Source organism: Erinaceus europaeus, chromosome 9 (genome assembly GCF_950295315.1).
Source record: "Erinaceus europaeus chromosome 9, mEriEur2.1, whole genome shotgun sequence".
Lineage (NCBI taxonomy): Eukaryota > Metazoa > Chordata > Mammalia > Eulipotyphla > Erinaceidae > Erinaceus > Erinaceus europaeus.
The window spans coordinates 47,680,613-47,702,162 of NC_080170.1; the positions used below are offsets into that span (position 1 = coordinate 47,680,613).

At 39.8% G+C, this 21,550-nt stretch overlaps 1 protein-coding gene across 3 annotated transcripts in view; it reads left to right on the forward strand.

Annotated features, from left to right (window-relative positions):
- SWT1 (SWT1 RNA endoribonuclease homolog) overlaps nt 1-21,550 on the forward strand; it is a 70,176-nt gene that overhangs the window by 46,272 nt on the left and 2,354 nt on the right. For all 3 annotated transcript variants that reach the window (XM_060197836.1, XM_060197835.1, XM_060197837.1), the window contains exons 17-18: nt 13,969-14,035; nt 15,929-15,993. In XM_060197836.1, coding sequence (XP_060053819.1) covers nt 13,969-14,035; nt 15,929-15,993 — 132 coding nt within the window. The remainder of the gene's footprint in view (nt 1-13,968; nt 14,036-15,928; nt 15,994-21,550) is intronic.

Here is a 21,550-nt window from a genome sequence, read left to right on the forward strand (position 1 = left end):
TAGTAGTTAAACTTTACCCTAACTTCACATATAAGATTCTTTGGATACTTGTTTCGCATTCCTTTAATTGCCCTCTGATGAGCAACAGAGGTGGAGAAGGTTGCTGCTGTCACCTCAAAGATGTGTGGATTTTGCTATAAGACTTCTTCACACAATAGACCAGCCTTCTTCTGACTCTGATCTATACAAGGACTTTTTCTTTTTTTTCTTTTTTTAAGCCTGCTAGTCCAAAGAGAAGGATCCCAAAATGAAATGTTAGTCTTCAAGCCTCAGTAAAGTATCGTATACCTTCCCAGAGCATTTCACAAAGTGATTTGTACCTTGAAAGTGTTCATGTTATGAACCAAAATGATCATCATTTATTTGTTGTTGGAACTTGTTTAAATATAGAGCTCTAATTTTATCCAAGTCTTACTGAAGCACAGTATCTGTACATAATTTTTTGAATGAGGAAGATATATATATGTATATATATATGTATATATATATATATATACATATATTTGGAAGTTATATTTTTAACACATTTTCTAGGGGACTTTTGTATGGGGGGACAACACTTAAGAAATTAACTTTCGGGAGTCAGGTGTTAGCACAGCAGGTTCAGCGCACGTGGTGCAAAGCACAAGGACCAGCATAAGGATCCTGGTTCGAGCCACCAGCTCCCCACCTGCAGGGAAGTCGCTTCACAGGCAGTGAAGCAGATCTGCAGGTATCTATCTTTCTCTCCTCCTCTCTGTCTTCCCCTCCCTCCTCTCTCCATTTCTCTCTGTCCTATCCAACTACAATTACATCAGTAACAACAATAATAACTACAACAATAAAACAACAAGGACAACAAAAGAGAAAATAAATATTTTTTAAAAATTAAAAAAAAAAAAGAAACTTTCTCATTTGTTTTAGAGGTGTAATGGAACTTCTTAAACAGCCAGCAGAGGGCAATATGTACAAAAAGTTAATTCATTCTAGCATTCACTAGTCAACAAGAAACTTACAATATCATATATATATATATATATATATATATATATATATATATATATATATATGGATTTATTAACACAAGAGTAAGGGAACCAGAGCATCACTCTGGCATTTATTCTGGGAATAAAACTCAGAACCTCATGCATTTTAAGTTCAGCACTCTAGCCATTAAAACACCTTCCAGGCCATAAAAAAAATTTGTTAAACTGGAGGCTGGGTGGTGCCACACCTGTGCACATGTTGTAGCATGCAAAGACCCAGGTTTGAGCCCCTGGTCCCCCCCTGCAGGGGGAAAGCTTCACAAGTGGTGAACCAGTGCTGTAGGTGTCTCTGTCTCTCTCTCCCTCTCTGTGTCCCCCTTCCCTCTCAGTTTCTGACTGGCTGTATCCAGTCAATAATAAATAAAGATAATAAAAAAATTTTCATTGTTAAACTTTATACCAATGTAGTTCTCAAATAATGAAGATCGAAAACTAAAGCCACAGGCTCTGCAGAGTAAAATGTTTTGGATATTGGGGGTTGGGCGGTAGCACAGCAGGTTAAGCGCACGTGGCACGAGTCTCAAGGACCAGCATAAGGATCCTGGTTCAAGCCCCCAGCTTCCCACCTACTGGGGAATCACTTCACAGGCAGTGAAGCAGGTCTGCAGGTGTCTATCTTTCTCTCCCCCTCTCTGTCTTCCCCTCCTCTCTCCATTTCTCTCTGTCCTATCCAACAATGACAATATCAATAACAACAATAATTACAACAAAAATAAAACAAGGGCAACAAAAGGGGGAAAAAAGCAAATTAAAAAAATTTTTTAGTGTTCTGGATATATATATATATATATCTTTTTTGCTTCCAGGGTTATTGCTGGGGCTCAGTGCCTACACTATGAATCCACTGCTCCTAGTGGCTGTTTTTTCCATTTTTTAAAAAAAATTATGTTTATTTATTGGATAGAGACAGCCAGAAACTGAGAGGGAAGGGGGGACTAGAGAAGGAGTGAAACAGAGATACCTGCAGCCCTGCTTCACCACTTGCAAAGCTTTCCCCTGCAGGTGGGGACTGGGGGCTCGAACCTGGGTCCTTGTGCACTGTAACCAGTGCGCTCAACCAGATGCGCCACCACCCGCCCCCCCCCCATTTTTTTTATTAGGACAGAAAGAAATTGAGAGAGGAAGGAGAGATAGAGGAAGGAGAGATAGAGTAAGAAAGAAAGACGCCACTTGTGAAGCAGGTGAGGAGCAGGGGCCTCAAACCAGGATCCTTGTGCTTCATACTATGTGTACTTAACCCAGTGCACCACTGCCTGACCCACCCTGGCCATATTTTTATTTACCATTACTCTCATCCAAAATGTGTGTCTGGCAGGCTAGATATGAAGCTCAATCATAAAGAAACTGAATCTTTCCAATGTGTGAAGCCCTAGGTTGAATTCCCAGCGCCAACAAAAATAAACCATATGTGTTTTTATGCAAAAAAAAAAAAAAAAAAAAGAGGGGGTCGGGCTGTGGTGCAGTGGGTTAAGCACATGTGGCACAAAGCGTATGTGGACCAGCATAAGGATCCCGGTTCGAGCCCCGGCTCCCCACCTGCAGGGGAGTCACTTCACAGGAGGTAAAGCAGGTCTGCAGGTGTCTGTCTTTCTCTCCCCCTCTCTGTCTTCCCCTCCTCTCTCCATTTCTCTCTGTCCTATCCAACAACAAAGCAACATCAAAAATGGCAATAATAATAACCAACAACAACAAGGGCAACAAAAGGGGGGAAAAATGGCCTCCAGGAGTGGTGGATTCATGGTGCAGGCACCGAGCCCAGCAATAACCCTGAAGGACCAAAAAAAAAAAAAAAAAGCGAACTAAACTTAATAAGATTACTATTTTTTTTAACCTTTCAGACAAGGAACATTTAAATTAAGATGTTATAGGAGTTAATATTATTTTGTCAAATATATTGAATCTTAAAATATTTATTTTCTTATTTATTTATTTGGCCATCAGGGTTGTCACTAGGGCCCAGTGTAGGTACTATAAATCCACTGTTCCTGGCAGCCATTTTTTCCCTTTTCTTTCTATTTTATTTGATAAGACAGAGAAATTGAGAGGGGAGGAGACGGAAGAGTAAAAGGTAGACAGACACCTGCAGACCTGCTTCACTGCCTGTGAAGTGACTCTCCTGCAGGAGGGGTCTCCTGCAGGAGGGGAGCCGGGGCTTTGCACCACGTGAACTTAACCACCCAGCTCCCAGTTTGCTTGATTTTAAATATAGCAATAAGCGAATGCTAGCTGGTACATTTGGACATGATCATATGCTACATGACTTTTATGACTGGTCATAAAATGTGAATTTAGCACATGAGAGTTCTGCTTTTAATTTGAGGAAATAAGGTGATTTTTGTGTGTGTGTGCTTTGGTTTTCAAAACTTTACTAAATGCTTACATTTTTGTAACTGTGGTTTGAAAAACTTTATAGGACAAAGGATGCATTGTGCTGTCAAAAAAGTCAATTTCAGTGTTTTCCTGTGCAAAAATCAGTTATGACTTTTCTGACAACCCAGTTGTTCAGTGGTTACACATCAGACTTTCTTGCCTGAGGCTCTGAATGTCCCATGTTCAACTCCTGATACCACTATAAGCCAGAGCCGACCAGTTCTGTGGTTGTGTTCTCTCTCACTTTCTCTTTCACTAAAGTCTTTTTAAAATTGCTTTTCTAAAACAACTGTAGTTGGAAAATTTAGCAGTTTCAGGCAGGGGTAGATAGCATAAGACTCTCATGCCTAAGGTTCCAAAGTCCCAGGTTCAGTCTCCTGCACCACCATAAGCCAGAGCTGAGCAGTGTTCTGGTAAAAGAAAAAAAGAAAGAAAGAAAGAAAGAAAGAAAGAAAGAAAGAAAGAAAGAAAGAAAGAAAGAAAGAAAGAAAGAAAGAAAGAAAGGAAGGAAGGAAGGAAGGAAGGAAGGAAGGAAGGAAGGAAGGAAGGAAGGAAGAAGAAAGAAAGCAAGAAGATGGAACTTAGCAGTTTCTGTGAGTGATTTACACGTACTTTTTATTAAACTGCTAAAAATGAAGTTTCTTGTTAATCCCTTACTTCCTTTGTAAGCTTTGTTTATTAACAGAGAGAGAACGAGAGAATGAACCAGAGTATCACTCTGCCATAGTGGACACCAGGGGTTGAATTTGCAAATCCAGTTCTTTACCTGCTGTGTAAACTCCCAGGCTGTGTTATTTCATTTAAATATATGAACAAAGTATATATCAATGTAGCCAACTTTACTTCTGGAAAAATGTATCCTTTAGTCACAGCAACTTTGCTGACTCACTAATGATTCAGCAGTTTTAAAGACTGGGTTTTCTTTTAAAAAATAGTTTATTAATACTGCATGTTAAAAAATCTTGACATTTTTAGAAAGTTTATTTAGACATGGTTACCTTTCAATTGACACAATGATAACATCTTTGGACCTTTTTGCAGACTAAGCTAATTGTTGAAATAAATGTTTTACTAGACTTCTGTAGAAAATAAAGATCACAGAGTCGGGTGCTAGCATAGCATGTTAAGCGCATGTGGTGTGAAGCACCAAGGACTGGCATAAGGATCCTGGTTCGAGCCGCGGCTCCCCACCTGCAGGGGAGTCGCTTCACAGGCAGTGAAGCAGATCTGCAGGTGTCTGTCTGTCTTGCTCTACTTCTCTCTGTCTTCCCCTTCTCTCTCCATTTCTCTCTGTCCTGTCTAACAATTATGACATCAATAACAACAATGATAACTACAATAACAATAAAAAACAAGGGCAACAAAAGGGAAAATAAATAAAATTTTAAGAAAAAGAAAAGAAAAATAGCTACTGAGGAGATAGCACAGCACATTGGTTTACACTACAGACTTTCGTGCCTGAGGCACTGAAGCATATGTCCTATGCCAGAGCTAAGTAGTACTCTGATAAAAAATTTAAAATATGGGAGTCGGGCGGTAGCGCAGCGGGTTAAGCGCAGGTGGTGCAAAGCGCAAGGGTCACGGTTTGAGCCTCCAGCTCCCCACCTGCAGGGGAGTTGCTTCACAAGCAGTGAAGCAGGTCTGCAGGTGTCTCTCTTTCCCTCCCTCTCTCTGTCTTCCCCTCCTCTCTCCATTTCTCTCTGTCCTATCCAACAACAATGACATCAATAACAACAACAATAATAACTACAACAATAAAACAAGGGCAACAAAAAGGGAATAAATAACACATTTTAAAAAATTGAAAATCTTGAGAGACTTCCGGCATTTTAACTCTGCCAGTGTGCAGGATGTTTGTAGCCTTTTACATTAATTTCCTTTGTCTAGAAGGACACGTTTACCCATGTGTAGGTTGAACTTTTTTTTTTTAGTGGATCTGGGGCATGAACCCAGGACCTCATCCTTGTACAGGACTACTGAGCCACGTCCCCAACCTAGTACTTATTCTGCAACTTGGCAAAGAAGGAAACACCAAAGCACTGTTTTGTCTTTTGTGCTGTTCATGGTGCTCTCATATAGTGCCAAGAAGCAAACCCATGGCCCCGCACATGTAGAATAGCATGAATTTGCCCACTGAGCCATCCTCTTGCCTCTTGACCTACTTTTATTGAGGTTTGGCCTTTTTTAAAATTATTATTTCTTTATTCAACAGTAAATACAATAGTTTGTACATGCATAACATTCCCCAGTTTCCCATATAACAATACAACCCCCACTAGGTCCTCTGTCAGGAGGTTTGGCCTTTTCTTCCCTTAAATAATTAGGTATCTTTTGTTTAATTTTTTTTATTGCCACCAGAGTTATCTCTGGGACTTTGTGCTGGCACCACACATCCTCCTCTCCCGGTGGCCATTTTTCCTTTTTTTTTTCCCTTCCTTCCTTCCTTCCCTCCTTCCTTCCTTTCTTCCTTCCTTTTTACCTTCCTGTGATACTTGGTAGGACAGGACAAAGAAAAATTGAATTTTACTGTTGATTGTAAACCATTAATCCCCAATAAAGAAATAAAAAAAGAGAGAGATTGAGAAAGGGAAAATAGAGAGGTAGAAAGACACATGCAGACTTGCTTCACCACTTGTGAAGCACCCCCCTGCAGCTGTGGTGCAGGGGCTCAAACCCAGGTCTGAGTGTGCCACTGCTTGGCCCTTTGTTTTTTGTTTGTTTGGCTGGTTTGGTTTGGGTTTTTTTTTGCCTCCAGGTTATCACAGGGATTCCGTGCCTGCACTACGAATCCACTGCTGTTGGCCATCTTTTTTCTGTTGGTGGTGGTGTTGCTGCTGTTGTTAGATAGGAGAGAAATTGAGAAAGAAGGGGAAGGGTGGGGGTGGGGCATGATAGACAATTGCAAAACCTGCTTCACCACTTGCAAAGCCACCTCATGCACGTGGGGCAGATAATTAGATTTTTTAAAACATATTTATTTATTTATTCTCTTTTGTTGGCCTTGTTGTTTTTTATTTATTTATTTTTAATTAATTTATTTATTTTCCCTTTTGTTGCCCTTGTTGTTTATCGTTGTTGTTGTTATCATTGTTGTTGGATAGGACAGAGAGAAATGGAGAGAGGAGGGGAAGACAGAGGGGCAGAGAAGGACAGACACCTGCAGACCTGCTTCACCACCTGTGAAGCGACTCCCCTGCAGGTGGGGAGCTGGGGGCTTGAACCGGGATCCTTATGCCGATCTTTGTGCTTTGCGCCACCTGCGCTTAACCCACTGAGCTATGCCCGACTCCCCGTTGTTTTTTATTTTTGTAGTTATTATTGATGCCATCATTGTTGGATAGGACAGAGAGAAATGGAGAGATGAGTGGAAGACAGAGAGGCGGAGGGAAAGATAGACACCTGCAGACCTGCTTCACCGCTTGTGAAGCGACTCCCCTACAGGTGGGGAGCCAGGGGCTGGAACTGGGATCCTTAAGCCAGTCCTTGCACTTTGCGCCACCTGCACTTAACCCGCTATACTACCGCCTGACTCCCAGATAGTTTTTTATTTATTTAAGAAAGGATTAATTAACAAAACCATAGGGTAGGAGGGGTACAACTCCACACAATTCCCACCACCCAATCTCCATATTTTTATATCACCCTCTCCCATCTGAATTCCCACAACTCCCTAGATATCACTGTCTTTTTGTCAGAATTATGTGCCACACACTCCTTTTATCGTCATTACTCACCACCCATGTATGTGTACATCTACACCTACCATGTTGAAAATGAGGAAACACTTTCTATTTAGAAATGGGAACTTCCTTGCTTCACTCTACAAATTTTACTTGAACTTTAGCAATCTCCACTTAAAATTGGTGCATTTTTTTCTTTTTAATTTTAGGTTTGTCTTTTACCTTTTTGTGTGTATTTTTAAAATAGTAGTTTGGCAGGGGTAGACAGCAGAATGGTTATGCAAAGGGATTTTCAACCCCCTGCAATAGTTTCTTTCTTCCTTTCTTTCTATCTTTTTTTTTTTTTTTTGCCTCCAGGGTTATTGCTGGGACTCTGTGCTTGCACTGCTCCTGGAGGCCATTTTTCCCATTTTGTTGCCCCTGATTGTTACCCTTATTGTTACCGTTATTGTTGCCCTTGTTGTTGTTACTGTTGCCATTGCTGTTGTTGTTGGGTAGGAAAGAGAGAAATTGAGAGAGGAGGGAAAGATAGAGAGGAGGAGAGAGACACCTGCAGACCTGCTTCACCGATTGTGAAGTGATCCCCCTCCCCCTGCAGGTAGGGAGCCAGGAGTTGGAACTGGGATCTTTGTGCTGGTCCTTCTGCTGCATACCATGTGCACTTAACCCGCTGCACTACTCCTGCCCCCCCCCCACCACCGCCATAGTCGTCTTCTTAAGAATATAATTTATTGGGGTGGAGGGTAGATAGCATAATGATTATGCAAACAGGCTGTCATGCCTAGGCTCCAGCATCCCAGGTTCAATCCTCCTCACCACCACAAACCAGAACTGAACAGTGTTCTGGTAAAAAAAATAATAATAATAATAATAATTTATCTAATATTGGCTGGGATGAAAATGAAATTTGTTAAGTTCATATTAACAAGTTGCTTAATTACTTGTGATAAATAGAAAACTCAAGGTTTTAGGGGATTGAATCTGGAAGGACAAGTTTTTTTTGTTTGTTTTGCATATATGGAATTCTTAAACTATCTTAAATGAATTTTGTTTCATTTTCATGAAATGGCTGAAGGATGGTCATTCGTTATCCTTGGATGTCAGGGCAGTTGACATTTGGACACCCTTTACTACTTTGTAATCCTTTATTATTTTTTTTTAATCATTTTGTTGGGGGAATTAGTGGTTTATAGCAAGCCACTCTTGTCTTGGACAAGTTGTTTTACAATACTAATCATAGATCTTTACTTTTGAAAACTCAGGGCCACACAATGGCGCACCTGGTTAAGCACACTCATTACTTTTGAAAGCTGGCTATCATAACAGCAAATATTTATTGAGCTTCTTCCAGGTATTATGCTACACACTATAGGTGCATTATTTTATCTGCTTCATATATATTAACCTTATGTGGGAAATACTACTTTCTCCTCATTGCACAGGTATGCAGAAAAGTAGGAAACTTGACATTTAGTTAAATTTGGGTTGTTAAATGTTTTGGAAATGACAGATATAAAAGTGTCTCTTGGAATAAGTGTTCAACAATATATTATCGGAGCCAGGTTGTGGCACACATGGTTGAGCTTGTGTTACAATGTACAAGGACCTGGGTTTAAGACCTGGGTTCCCATCTTCAGGGGAAAGCTTTGTAAGTGGTGAAGCAGTGTTGGAGGTGTCTCTCTGCCTCTCTCCCTATCACCTTCTTCCCTCTCAATTTCTGACTTTTTCTATCCAGTAAATAAGTAAAGATAATAAAAAAAAAGAAAGAAAATAAAAAAAACAAGAAGATATTATATGTTGTTATTAAAGTGGTTAGAAAGGAAACTAAGGTGTGTTCAGCTCAGACTTGATTTATAAGAGAGTTAGAAATTGCTGGGGGTCGGTGGTGGTGTACCTGGTTGAATGCACAAGGACCCGGGTTCAAGCCCCTGGTCCCCCCCCACCTGCAGGGGGAAAGCTTCACAAGTGGTGAAGTGGGGCTTCAGGTGTCTCTCTCCCTCTCTATTTACCCCTTCCCTCTCAGTTTCTGGTTGTCTCTATCCAATAAATAATTTTTTTTAATTTAAGAAAAAGATTGCAGATCAAATCCTATTTCAGATTTCTGTTCCCAAATTCTGATTCCAAAATTCTAGAGCAGCAATTTTAACCATGTTAAATGAACTGAAGATAGACAACTAAGTATGCCTTTTATATATTCCATAGTTCTTACTATATAACATACATCTAAACAAGTATGTGTTTGATAATGTGACACATTCGATTGTACTGAATTTCTTTTAAGAGGATAAATGTAAGGGGGGTGGGTAGTGGCACACCCTCTAGATCATACATGCTGTGCTGCTTGAGGACCCAGGTCAAACCCCTGTTCTCCACCTACAATGAGGGACACTTCATTTATGCTAGAGCAGTGCTGCAGATGTCTGTCCTTTCTTTAAGCCTTTATGGAAAAAATCTTAAAAATAAATAAAAGGACAAAAGTGAATATATTGAAGAGCCAGGTGGTGGTGCACCTGGTTAAGCACACACATTACAGTGTGCAAGGACACAGGTTCAAACCCCTGGTCCCTACCTGCAAGGGGATAGCTTCATGAGTGGTGAAGTAAGACTGCAGGTATCTCTCTTGCCCTCTCTCTCTATCTCCCCCCCTCCCCTTTCAATTCCTCTCTTTCTAGCCAATAATAAATTTTTAAAAATTTAAAAAGTGAATATATTGATAAGTAGAAATGGTTATTTTTTCAAAATATTTCCTCTAAGTATTGATTCTTTTACTCTATTATTCTTTTAAAAGTTGCTGTTGAAGGGTAATTTGATTCTAAGAGTTTTTTGTGTGTTCATACTGGTAGAAGAGAAAAATCAGAGGGCTATAGAAAAGGCTGACCTCTTAAGAATTTTTGTGTGGGTAATTACTGAAACATGAAAGTTCATAGGTCATTTGACTGCATTTAATTTTTGTATACTTTGAACAAACTTGTTGATAATAGTTTGCTTTTTTTTTTTTAATACCAGGTCAAATTCCAGTCTCTGAAACTCAGAGCTGTAGGATATTTTGGAATCTTAAGTTCAACCCGAAATTGAGTATATTTTAATAAAAATAATCAGGTCTACTGGGGAATTAGTTTATCTGGGGGGGGGGCTCTATGCGAGAACAACACCTTCTACAGCAACCTTTACAATGTATTTCTTTTTCTTAAAAAAATAAGTTTTGTTTATATACTTATTTGCCTCAAGGGTTATTGCTGGGGCTCTGTGCCTGAACTATAAATCCACTGCTCCTGGAGGCTATTTTTTCCCTTTTGTTTCCCTTGTTGTTTATCGTTGTTGTTATTATTATTATTGTTGTCATTGCTGTCGTGCTATTGTATAGGACAGAGAGAAATCAAGAGAGGAGGGGAAGACAGAGAGGAAGAGAGAAAGATAGACACCTGTAGACCTGCTTCACCGCTTGTGAAGTGACCTCCCCTGCAGCTGAGGAGCCCAGGGCTCGAACCAGGATCCTTACGCTGGTCCTTGAGTTTGGCACCATGTGTGCTTAACCTGCTGTGCTACCGCCTGGCCCCCCAATAACAGTTTTATTTTTACTATAACAGTGGGGTATATCTGAATGATATTGGAGTTATCACTAAACCTTTCTAAAGTTAGAATGTAATACTTGATTTTATTTTTTTTAATTATCTTATTATTGTTGCTTATTTATTGGATAGAGACAGCCAGAACTCGAGGGGGGAGGGGTGATAGAGAGGGAGACAAAGAGACACCTGCAGCACAGCTTCACCACTTGCAAAGCTTCCCCCTACAGGTAGGGACTGGGAACTTGAACTTGGGTCCTTGCACACTGTAACATGTCAACTCAACCAGGTGTACCACCACCCAGCCCCTAATATTTGACTTTCTATCTCAAATAATCAATATATTTGGAGAAAATTACTTATTTCTTAGAAACTTGAAATTCCTGTATTTCATTACAGGGATGACTCGTTTCTTTTATTTACAAACAGCACTTGAAATCATGGAGAAAAGATTTATCTGACGGCTATTAATGAGACTTAATTCTTCATTATCTTCCTATCCTCTGAACTTCTGTTGTACATCGTTTAGAACTTTAATATTTGGTCTACTCTCAACCTTTGTCTTTTTGTTTACTCATGCATCTAAGGGCTGAAAAATAGTGTTTGGCTTACTATGGATCTCAAATAACTGTTGAACAAAAGGACAAAGGATTTCTCAGGGTTTTTTTTCTGGTTGTTTTTAAGATTTATTTTATTGACTACATATCATAGAGAGCTTCATACAAAGAGGGAGAGGAAGAAGCCAGAGCACGCTTTGGTACATGTGGTGCTGGGCATTGAACTGGGAAACTCAGACATGAGAGCCCAAGACACTTAACAGTTGAATCGTTTTTCTTTTACGTGTGAGTGTGTGTGTTAATTTATTTATTATTGGATAGAGAGTGGAATTGAGAGGGGAGAGAGATATAGACACCTGTAGCCCTGTTTCACCACTTGTGAAGCTTTGCCTGCAGGTGGGTAGCAGGATCTTGAACCTGCATCCTTAAGCACTGAAGTGTGTGCACTTAACCAGTGCCTGGCCCCTTCACTTGAGTCATTTCTCTAGTCATGGATTTCTGGTTCTTATCTGCACATCGTTAGTGCACTTTAAAATATGTTTTGTTTTGTTTAATTAAATTTTTTTATTATTTATAAAAAGGAAACATTGACAGAACTGTAGGATAAGAAGGGTAACAACTCCACACAATCCCCACCATGAGAATTCTCTCCATACCCCCTCCCGTGATAGCTTTCCTATTCTTTATCCCTCTGGGAGTATGGAACCAAGGTCATTGTGGGGTGCAAAAGGTGGAAGGTCTGGCTTCTGTAATTGCTTCCCCGCTGAACATGGGCGTTGACAGGTCGATCCATACTCCCAGCTTTAAAATACGTTTTTATGAGAGAGACCAGAGCAGCACTCGAGTCAGGCTTATGGTGGTGCCAGAGATTGAACCCAGGACATCTAGGCTTCAGGCGTACAAATCCTTGGCTCTTACACATGGCACTATCCCCAACCTTCAGTGAGATTCTCAATAGTTTCCTTCAGGTAGCCAGTTTGCTGTCCTGAGAATGAACTGAGATGCTTCCCTGCAAGAGTTGTATGTATACATCCATTATCTCTTGTGACTCATTTACCTGTCTTTCTTGTAGTATGCTATTATTTATCATTAAAACTGTTTTTCGGGAGTCGGGCAGTAGTGGAGTGGGTTAAACACAGGTGGCGCAAAGCGCAAGGACCAGCTTAAGGATCCTGGTTCAAGCCCCTGGCTCCCCACCTGCAGGGGCGTCACTTCACAAGCGGTGAAGCAGGTCTGCAGGTGTCTATATTTCTCTCCTCCTCTCTGTTTTCCCCTCTTCTCTCCATTTCTCACTGTCCTATCCAACAACGACAACATCAATAACTGCAACAATAAAAAAAAGGCACAAATTAAAAAACAAAACTGTTTTTGCTTGGCCTGGGACATAGTTTGGCCTGTTAAAACATTAACTTGACTGGGAGTCGGGCAGTAGCGCAGTGGGTTAAGCGTAGGTGGTGCAAAGCACAAGGACTGGCGGAAGGTTCCGGGTTTGATCCCCCGGCTCCCCACCTGCAGGGGATTTGCTTCACAGGCGGTGAAGCAAGTCTGCAGGTGTCTTATCTTTCTCTTCCCCTCTCTGTCTTGCCCTCCTCTCCATTTCTCTCTGTCCTATCCAACAACAACAATAACTACAACAATAAAACAACAAGGACAACAAAAGGGAATAAATAAATAAATATAAAAAAAAAAAGTCAGAAAACATTAACTTGACTATGTGAGGCCCCAAAGGCTGTAGTTTCAAAGCCTGGTAACCACCGTAGGCCAGAGCTGAGCAGTATTTTGGTTCTTTCTCTCAATTGTCCTCTCATGCATTCACTGTCTCATAATTATTAATAAATAAATAATCTTTAAAACCTATGATTTTGTGATAGTAAATCTTACAGACTATGAAAACATTGCAGTTCATAAGGTGAAACAGGTCTTCAGGTGTCTTTCTTGCTCCCACTCTATCTTCCTCTTCTCTCTCAATTTCTCTCTGTCCTGTCCAATAAAATGGAAAAAAATGCCTAGCAGGAGCAGTGGATTCATAGTGCTGGCACCCTGGTAATGACCCTGGATGCAAAAAAAAAAAGTGATATGTAAATGTATTTTACATTTCTATCTACCTTTTTAAAAACCTGTATAATTATACCTCTAAACATGAACTATAATCTCACTTAGAAATGCTTATGGTTCATGGTCCAGGAGGTGGCACAGTGGATAAAGCATCATATTCTCAAGCATGATGTCCTGAGTTCAATCCCCGGCAGCACATGTACTAGGGTGATGCCTGGTTCTTTCTCTCTCCTCCTGTGTTTCTCATTAATAAATAAAATCTTTAAAAAAGAAAAAAAAAAAGAAATGCTTATGGTTCATGAATTAATGATGCAAGTGTCAATATAGGTAAGCAAAAATATTTTCATACTTTTTTCTGTTTTTTTGTCTTTATTTTTTACTAAAGCACTGCTCAGCTCTGGTTCATGGTGGTATAGGGGATTGAACCTGGGACTTTGGAGCTTCAGGCATGAGAGCCTGTTTGCATAACCATTATATTATCTACCCCCCACCCCATTATGACCGGTCCCCATTATTATTTTTTCTATTTAACTAAGTTCACTTAGTTATTTATTTTGATTGATAAATGAAACCAAACAGAATTCTAAACATTTTAATAAGCTTATTATAAATTTTCTCTCACTGTATGTATATGGTTTTTGATAAAAGTTCTAAACATTGCTATTTTTTTTAATTGTTCACTTTGTCTTTATTTGATTGATTGATTGATTTTTAGGATTTTGGCCCCAAACAGTAACTATGAAGATATTGAGACCCTCTATAATTCCCTAATCAAGTATGAGGTATGAGAAATATTTTTCATTGTTGATTATTATAGAGGAGTTTTCATATAAATAAACATGGTGGGCATTCTAAAAAATATGAACTTTATTTGTTAATATGTTTTAAATTCCTGAGTGCCACACAAGTCTGCCAGCGACATTCTGTAGTTTTCCTTTCATTTTCTTAGGTAAAAATATCTAGGAGATCTGGTAATGGCTGCTTTCTCCAGCATGGTGGTTTTTCCTCGGGGGTGTGCCCGGCACATTGGAAAGGTCATTTTTCTCATGTGTGGTCACTGCAAGGCTTTTAGGATCCCTGCTTCTGTGGTACTAAATGCCAGTAACTGTCATAGTCACTGTGTCAACTAGAAGTACTCTACTGCCTTCCTGACCTACCCCAGAAGGATGTCCTATTTGAGAACCACTAGTTACTGGAAAAGAAGCTGCAACTTCATTTCCTATGTAGCAGCCGGTTCTCTAGCTCCTGAAGTGAGAGCCATGGGGAGCAAGTGAGATCCCAGTGTACTTTACAAATCAATTTTTTTTTCCCCCCTAAACAGCCAAACAGTTCTACACAGTTTATAATGCTCGTTATTTAAATGGGTGTAGAGCTTATTCAATAATAATTTCTGAAGGCTCATCCATAGTGTTTAAAAATGCTTGAATGGTTAATTTTTCCTTTCAATTTAATATCAAGTTTGGGACATAAGCAATATGTTTGTTTCTACTTATAATAGTCTGTCTCTGTGACCATAAATCTACTCCAGATCTGTAGGCATAGTTTTAACTTTTTGAGGTTTTTAATATGTGCATTACAAAGTTGAGTTAGGAACCAGTTGTAGTAAAATTGAGTATTTCTTGGAGTGTATGGTTTTTCTGTCTACAAGGTAATTATTTGCTTTGTGGAAATTACCACTAACAGGCATATCCCATTTCTTCTGGTGCTATGAACCTATCAAGTTGTTATTTCTCTGTTTTTAAAGATAGAGACTGTGGGAGAAAGAGACAGAGGGAAAGAGTGAAAGAGACCACGACACTGAAACTCCCTTCAGTGTTGTGGAGGCTGGGTTTGAACCTGGGTCATGCACATTGCTAATCCAAGTGAGCTATTTTGCCAGCCCGTTACCCATTAAAATGTGTGTGTGCTTGTACACTGGAGATCAGATCCAGGGCCTCATACATGTGGAACATCTCTCTTCCACTGAGCTATACCCCTGCCAAGGACTGATACTTCTTTTTTTTTTTTTTCTTTCTTTATTGGGGGATTAATGTTTCACAGTCGACAGTAAATATAATAGTTTGTACTGCATAACATTTCTCATTTTTCCATACAACAGTACAATCCCCACTAGGTCCTCTGCCATCCTGTTCTAGGACCTGAACCTTTGCCCCCATCCCTCCAGAGTCTTTTACTTTGGTGCAATACACCAACTCCAGTCCAAGTTCTGTTTAGTGTTTTCTCTTCTGATCTTGTTTTTCAACTTTTGCCTGTGAATGAATCCCATATTCATCCTTCTGTTTCTGACTTACTTCGCTTAACATGATTTCTTCAAGCTCCATCCAAGATGGGTTGAAAATGGTGAAGTCACCATTTTTACTCTGAAAATATCCAATAGTTCTAGTTTATCTATCTCTTCATTTAGTTCCTTCGTTTCTTGATTGATTTTTCTGCCTGGATGATCTATCAAGTTGAGAGAGTAGGGTGTTTAAGTCCCCTATTACTTCTGTATTGTTGTTAAGGACTGACATTTCTACATATAGAGCTTTATGATCACTTGTTACTATAGTCCCTTAATGCAATAACTAGAAGTTGGAAATTCTGCTCCCTTCAAATATAGACCAACTTTAGTTGTTCTTTCATTACTCATTGCATTTAATGTGTATTTTACACGACTATACTTTGATTATTTTCAGGTAAATAAAAATGTCCAGTTTACTGCCCAGGAACTTTACAATTGTGTTTCACAGACAGAGTATCGGTAAGTTATATCTGTATATGGATTGAACATGTAAAAAGTTAATTATTTATTTTACCATGTACAGCACCACTTGGTGTTAGTGAAGGGTTCTTTTTATGTGTTCACTGTGCTGAATTTTTCAGTCTTTATTAATGTGAAACATGATACACATACAAAAGAACTAGGTATATATATGTAAATTCACACACATGGATTGAGATGTTATAATATTTAAACTGACATTCAAATGTTTTGGCCTCAACATGCTTTTTTTTGCCTCCAGAGTAATTGCTGGAGCTCGGCGCCTGCACTATGAATCCACTGATCCTGGAGGCCATTTTTTCCTGCTTTGTTGCCCTTGTTATCATTGCTGTTGTTGTTGTTGGATAGGACAGAGAGAAATTGAGAGAGGAGGGGAAACAGAGGCGGGAGAGAAAGATAGACACCTGCAGACCTGCTTCACCACCCATGAAGTGACCCTCCTTGCAGATGGGGAGCCGGGGCTCAAACTGGGATCCTTCTGCCAGTCCTTGCGCTTTGCACGATGTGCGCTTAACCTGCTGCGCTACCGCCCGACCTCCCTCAACATGCTTTTATATTTTAAAAATTACTGGAGGGAGTCAGGCAATAGAGCAGCGGGTTAAGCGCATGTGGCGTGAAGCACAGGGACCAGCATGAGGATCCCAGTTCGAGGCCCCGGCTCCCCATCTGCAGGGGCATCGCTTCACAAGTGGTGAAGCAGGTCTGCAGGTGTCTTTCTCTCCCCCCTCTCAGTCTTCCCCTCCTCTCTCTCTTTCTTTCTGTCCTATCTAACAATGACGACATCAAATAACAATAACAACAACAATAAAAACAATAAGGGCAACAAAAGGGAAATAAATAAAAAAAAAATTTAAGTGATTTTTAAAAATTACTGGAGACCCCCAAGAGCTTCTGTTTGTATAACCTACTCTTGATAAGCTTAAAAATATGTATTTGTTCATTTAAAAATGACAGAAACTTGGGAAGTGGTACAACAGATAAAAGTATTGAACTCTCAAACATGAAGTTTATATACTGTTCTATTATCACGACAGACCTAGCCATTTCTAATATTGCCATTGCATTAGACACAGTCATACATTCAAAACTACAGGGCTCTTGGGGAAAATAAGGTTGGGGTGCCTTATTATTATTATTTGCCTCCAGGATTATCACTGAGGCTCAGTGCGTGCACCACAAATCCACTGCTCCTGGAAGTTATTTTCCCCATTTTTGTTGCCCTTGTTGTTGTTTTTTATCGTTGTGGTTATTATTGTTGTTGTCATTGATGTCGTTGTTGTTGGATAGGACAGAGAGACATGGAGCAAGGAGAGGAAGACAGAGGAGGGAGAGAAAGACAGACACCCGCAGACCTGCTTCACCACCCGTGAAGTGATATCCCCCTGAAGGTGGGGAGCTGGGGACTCGAACCAGGATCCTTACTTGTCCTTGCACTTAACCCGCTGCGCTACCACCTGACCCCAGCCTTATGTTTTTTAGTTTTAATGTATTTTTTAAAAATATTTATTTATTAATGAGAGGGATAGGAGGAGAAAGAAAGGACCAGACATCACTCTGGTACATGTGCTGCCCAGGATTGAACTCAGGACTCCATGCTTGAGAGTCCAACCCTTTGTCCACTGCGCCACCTCCTGGACCACTACTTAATGTATACTTTAGTATTCTTTCTCATGCTGTTGTAAATGGAATTTTTTTTTTCATTTCCTTTGTACCTTGTTCATTGTTCATAAAAATCCAAGTGATTTTTATCTCTTTTTAAAAATCTCTTATTTTGCAATTTTTCTGCAAATTACTGGCTTTTAATTCCTTTGTGAATTCTTTATAATCTATAAATAGAGGTAATTTCACATTTTTGTTTATGGTTTGTATTCCTTTTTTAAAATTATTATTACTCTGGTCAGAATTTCTAATACAATGTTGACAGAAGTGGTGAAAGTGGACATGTTTTTCTTGTTCCTGATTTATAGGGAGAAAGCTTTTTCAGTCTTTCACCATTGAGTATGATGTTAGATCTTACAAACTGTGTTTGTTAACATGCATCACATTCTGTTTTTTCTTTCCTTTGAGATACATATTACAGATGTTTAGCATTTATCCATTGCTAAACTTTCTTCTTGTATCTGGAAAAGGTTTTAGAAAAACTGCACCTCACATTGAAATTAAGTCACTTAAATTCACTATTACCATGTCATTTTAGAGTGTAAATAAATTACATTACACTGAAATTATTTTTAGTTGATTTGGCCACATTTCCAGTTACTTAACCTGATATTTAGTAGAAAGAAGTTTGATACCTATTCATAAGGCAATAGGAGAAATACTGGCAGTGTTATAGAACTCTCATGAGCAATATAGCATTACTGAACTAGAAGACTGGGTAGATAACACAGTGGTTATGCAGAGATTTTCATGCCTAAGGCACCAAAGGTTCAATCCCCAGAACCACCATAAGGTAAAGTTGAACAGTGCTCTAGTAAAAATAAATATTAAAAAATATATGTATATTACAGTGGTCTGGGAGGTAGCGCAATGGATAAAGCATTGGACTCTGAAGCATGAGGTCCCGAGTTCAGTCCCCATCAATACGTGTACTGATGTCTGGTTCTTTCTTGCTCTCTCTTCCTATCTTTCTCATTAATAAATAAATATAATATTTAAAAATATTTAATATATTAAGGAAATAGAAGCCGTTTCCAGTCTTGAACTCTGTTCCAGAAAAGATTAGAGGACAGAAGTTTAAAAGATCATTATAAAAGACATACAGTATTTGTACAATTGGAGAGGGAAAAAGACAATGGTTTTGGCTTTAATTTGTGAAGACTTGGGCAGATAGAATTTTTTTTTAATTTTTTAAATTTATTTATTCCCTTTTGTTGCCCTTGTTGTTTTATTGTTGTAGTTATTATTGTTGTTGTTATTGGTGTCGTCATTGTTGGATAGGACAGAGAAATGAAGATAAACACCTGAAGACCTGCTTCACCGCCTGCAGGTGGAGAGCTGGGGGCTTAAACCGGGATCCTTAGGCCGGTCCTTGCACTTTTCACCACGTGTGCTTAACCCACTGCGCTACCGCCCGACTCCTGGCAGATAGAATTTAAAAAAAAATTTGGGGGGTAATTTAATATTGATTTACAAAATTATAATAGGGCAATAATTCCATACCTTTCCCACCACCAGAGTTCTCTGTCCCCATTCCCTTGACTGGAGACTGCATTAGTTCTCCCTAGATCAGAGATATGGGTTATTATTTCTATAACTATCTGTACATACACACATGCACATGCGCGAATGCACACACACACACACACACACACACACACATATGCCCATTTTTTCTATGGTCTTGCCTTCCCCCCACCCCCTTTTTTTTTTTTTTTTTTTTGCCTCCATGGGTATTGCTGGGGCTTAGTGCCAGCACTACAAATCCACTGCTCCTGGTGGCCATTTTTTCCATTTTTATTGGCTACGATAGAAATTGAGAGGGAAGGGGTAGAGAGGGGGAGAGAAAGATAGACACCTGCACACCTGTTTCACATTTTTAAAAATACTTTTTCTCTTTTGTTGCCCTTATTTTATTGATGTAGCTATTATTGTTGTTGTGATTGGATAGGACAGAGAGAAATGGAGAAGGGGATGTAGAGAGGCGAGAGAAAGATAGACACCTGCAGACCTGCTTCACCTCCTGTGAAGAGACTCCCCTGCAGGTGGGGAGCCGGGGGCTTGAACCGGGATCCTTACGCCGGTCCTTGGGCTTTGCGCCACATACGCTTAACCCACTGCGCTGCTGCCCGACTCCCATTTCACATTTTATGAAGCAACCCCCACTACAGGTGGGGAGCCTGGGGGCTTGAACCAGGATTCTTGCATAGTCCCTTGTGCTACATTGTACTGTGTGCACTTAATGCACCACTGCCTGACACGCCCCCCCCTTCTTTTCAAGTCTCATCTACTACTTCTAGTGTTCTTCCTTTTTTTTCTTCTTCTCATCTCTCTCCAGGTCCTGATGGAATTGGAGTTTAGACCCCTCTGGTCATCTCCCCCTAACATTTACCCCTCTGAGAGTGTAGATCTAAATCCTTTTAGGGGTACAGAAGGTGGGATTTCTGGCTTCTACTTCGCTGGACATGTTGGCAGGTTGATCCATGTTCCTATCCTGTTTCTATCTTTGACCTAGTGTAGATAGATTTTTTGTTTGTTTATTTATTTATTTATTTATTTTGCCACTAGGGTTATCACTCGAGCTCTACAAATCCACCATTGATCCTGGTGGCAATTTTTTTCCTATTGTACACAGACTCTGCCACTCTGTGTACAAGCCACAGGGGAAGGGAATTCAATATATTTTTAAAAATTTTTTATTTAATATATATTCTCATATGTAATATCAGAATATTATGCTTGGCATAAGACAAAGAAAGAAAAAGCACTACTCTAGTACATACCGTGCTGGGGATTGAACTGGAAGCTCACACATGCAAGTTCAGTGCTCTACCAGTTGAGCAATCGCCCTAGGTGCTCAGCAATTATTTTCTAGCATAGACCACTCACAATGGAAAAAACACCAATTGCTATGCTCAGTCAGCAGTGAGAAGTTGCTTTAGGAAACAGTCTGTGAAGGAAGATTCTACTAAGTCAAGTAGCACTAGAATGAAAAGAGGAGCTAGAGCTTGCTGGTTAACTAGTGGGTTGGCCAGAGAACGATTACTAAAGGAGTTTCTTTCACGCTGTCTTAGCTAAGAGGCTAAGAATAAAAGAGCTTCATAAACGTGGAATTTCTTAGGGTCTTCTGGGGGGGGGGGTTGTCTGCATTATAAAGAATTAGCATCAGGCTGGGCAGCAGCTCACTTAAACTCAAAGTGCAAGGACTCACACCAGGACCTGTAGGGGTATGTGGTGGTGGTGGTGTTGCTTCACAAGTGGCAAAGCAGGTCTGCAGGTGTCTTTCTCCTTCTCTATCTCCCCCTCATCTCAATTTCTCTGTCCTATCCAAAAAATTGAAGGAAAAAAAAAAAAAAACCAAAAACCCCACAGGAGCAGTGGATTTGTAGTGCTGGCACTGAGCCCCAGTGATAACCCTGAAGGCAAAAAGAAAAAAAAGAGCAACAATACAACACTAAGTTTAAGTACTCTAAATATAGAAAATAGGATTAGAGTAACACAGAGCCAAAAGTCAGGTTTTAATTAGTCTCAGGAAACCACACATCTTTAGGAAGTGAGGTTGTGCAGGATATGATGTATTTCCTTTTGCTGTCACTACGACCATTTCTGAGGTGGGCTGACTTCTTTTTCCTTTGATCAAAGGATCTGTAGTGAGTGGGCAGTAAGAGAGCTAATGGTTCTCCCCAGCACCATAGAGATGGCTCAGTGATCTTAGGGCCCACAGAAGTAATAAATTCAGTTTGTTTGTATATTTATTTTATTTTTACCAGAGCACTAGTGGTGGTACAGGCGATTGAATCTGGGGCTTCGGAGCCTCAGGCATTAGAGTCTTTTTGCATAACCATTATGCTATCTATTCCTGCCCCTAAGTATAGTT